Source organism: Eurypyga helias, unplaced genomic scaffold (assembly GCF_000690775.1).
Source record: "Eurypyga helias isolate BGI_N326 unplaced genomic scaffold, ASM69077v1 scaffold20008, whole genome shotgun sequence".
NCBI lineage: Eukaryota > Metazoa > Chordata > Aves > Eurypygiformes > Eurypygidae > Eurypyga > Eurypyga helias.
In genome coordinates, this window is record NW_010265399.1 from 12857 (window position 1) to 14642 (window position 1786).

The window sequence follows — 1786 nt, forward strand, 5'->3', positions numbered from 1 at the left end:
ACAAATATGATGTAATATTAGGTCTTGGTATTATTAGTATACCAGAGAAAGCCTTACAATCTATTGCACAGAACAGGCAACCCTGAGAAAGGCTATTATAGGTATGGAAAAAGAATATCTAGATAAATCACAAAGTGAAAATGATTATGAATGTATTTGTTCTCCTGCGAGTCTAGAATAAAGAGGTAACATTATTTCAAAAAAAAGTAAATCTGAAATAGTGGCTACTGTAACAAAAGCTGACTGGCATCTTCTGCGGTTGTTTCCCAAATCAGTCTGTGTATCGAGACTATGTACCGGAAGGATATAGACTGGTTGGAGCGAGTCCAGAGGAGGCCACAAAGATGCTCAGAGGGCTGGAGCACCTCTGCTATGGGGACGGGCTGAGAGAGTTGGGTTTGTTCAGCCGGGAGAAGGCTCCTGGGACACTTTACAGCAGCCTTCCAGTACCCGAAGGGGCTGACAAGGAAGCTGGAGAGCGACTTTCTGAAAGGGCCTGTAGTGACAGGACAAGGGGCAACGGGTTTAAATTGAAAGTGGGGAGGTTTAGATTGGATATCAGGAAGAAGTCCTTCCCAGAGAGGGTGGTGAGGCACTGGCACAGGTTGCCCAGAGAAGCTGTGGATACCCCATCCCTGGAAGTGTTCAAGGCCAGGCTGGATGAGGCTTTGAGCAACCTGGTCTAGTGGAAGGTGTCCCTGCCCATGGCAGGGGGGTTGGAACCGGATGGTCTTTAAGGTCCCTTCCAACCCAAACCATTCTATGATTCTATAACTACTCAGAGTAGGTTCATTGATGAAGAAAAGTACTTTGTGTGTGCAGCCATTCTAATCTGTGTTCTCCTTGCTCAAATACAGTTACCAAGAACTTAATTTACTTTCCTTACTTGTTTAGCATAGTGCTAGGCACTGTCATGTCTCTGAAAAGAGCTAATACAAACCGCTTCAGGAAACAAGAGTTTCACTAATGAGGAACGTTTGCCATTTATCACCAGAGGTGCGTTATAGAGTAGACCTTCATTTGTATCTGAATTCATGGGATGTTTATAATACATGTAAAGATTTGCAGCTATGATCACCAGGGCTTTGTAACCTAACACTAGGACTTTTTTGTTTGGGGGATTTTTTTTTTGTTTGTTTGTTTGTTAACAGTGGGTCTTCTGATGCAGTGCGTGCTTTTCCTTGCACCAATAAACTAGTTAGTCATCTCTTTTTATGTCTTCACATACAATTCCTTCTCAGGATTTTTTTTTTTGACGTAAATGTATTTTTAATATATACATTTTATGCTGATTGGATATCCTCATCTGAATAATACCAGTTTGAAACAAATCTAAGTAATATGTATTAGTAACTTCTATTAAGTTTTAATTAGTTCCTTTTTTTTTTTAATTCCCTTCTAAGAATCTGTCTGTAGATGATGAGAAAAGCCAAGAGAAAGTAAAAGTTCCAGTGGATGTGATAGTGCAAGACCCTGCTAGAAATATTCCCAAATGGATTACGGTAATATATCTCCTGTTGTAAGTCATTGACATTAGAATAAGACAAGAACTCTCTAACTGTACAGCACAATGAATTCTAATGTAACTTCTGTGCTGTTCCATCATTGTTTTTCTCCTGCTTGCTGTCTATGTAAATATCATGGTATCTTGTGTCTCTGACACAATGACTTGTAAGAAACAGAGCAGATGATATCCAAATACTACTTTACTCTGTCCTTTGAACCTTGATGTGCAAGCTGATCTTCAGTAAGTTTTCTGAAAAGCCTAAATTTTGAGGTTTGTAGG

General features: G+C 39.9%; 1 protein-coding gene across 1 annotated transcript in view; it reads left to right on the plus strand.

Annotated features, from left to right (window-relative positions):
- Positions 1–1786, plus strand: part of HJURP (Holliday junction recognition protein) — a gene marked incomplete at its 5' end in the record, with an annotated part of 17365 nt that overhangs the window by 12850 nt on the left and 2729 nt on the right. The window contains 1 exon segment of the mRNA XM_010156736.1: positions 1404–1502. Coding sequence (XP_010155038.1) covers positions 1404–1502 — 99 coding nt within the window.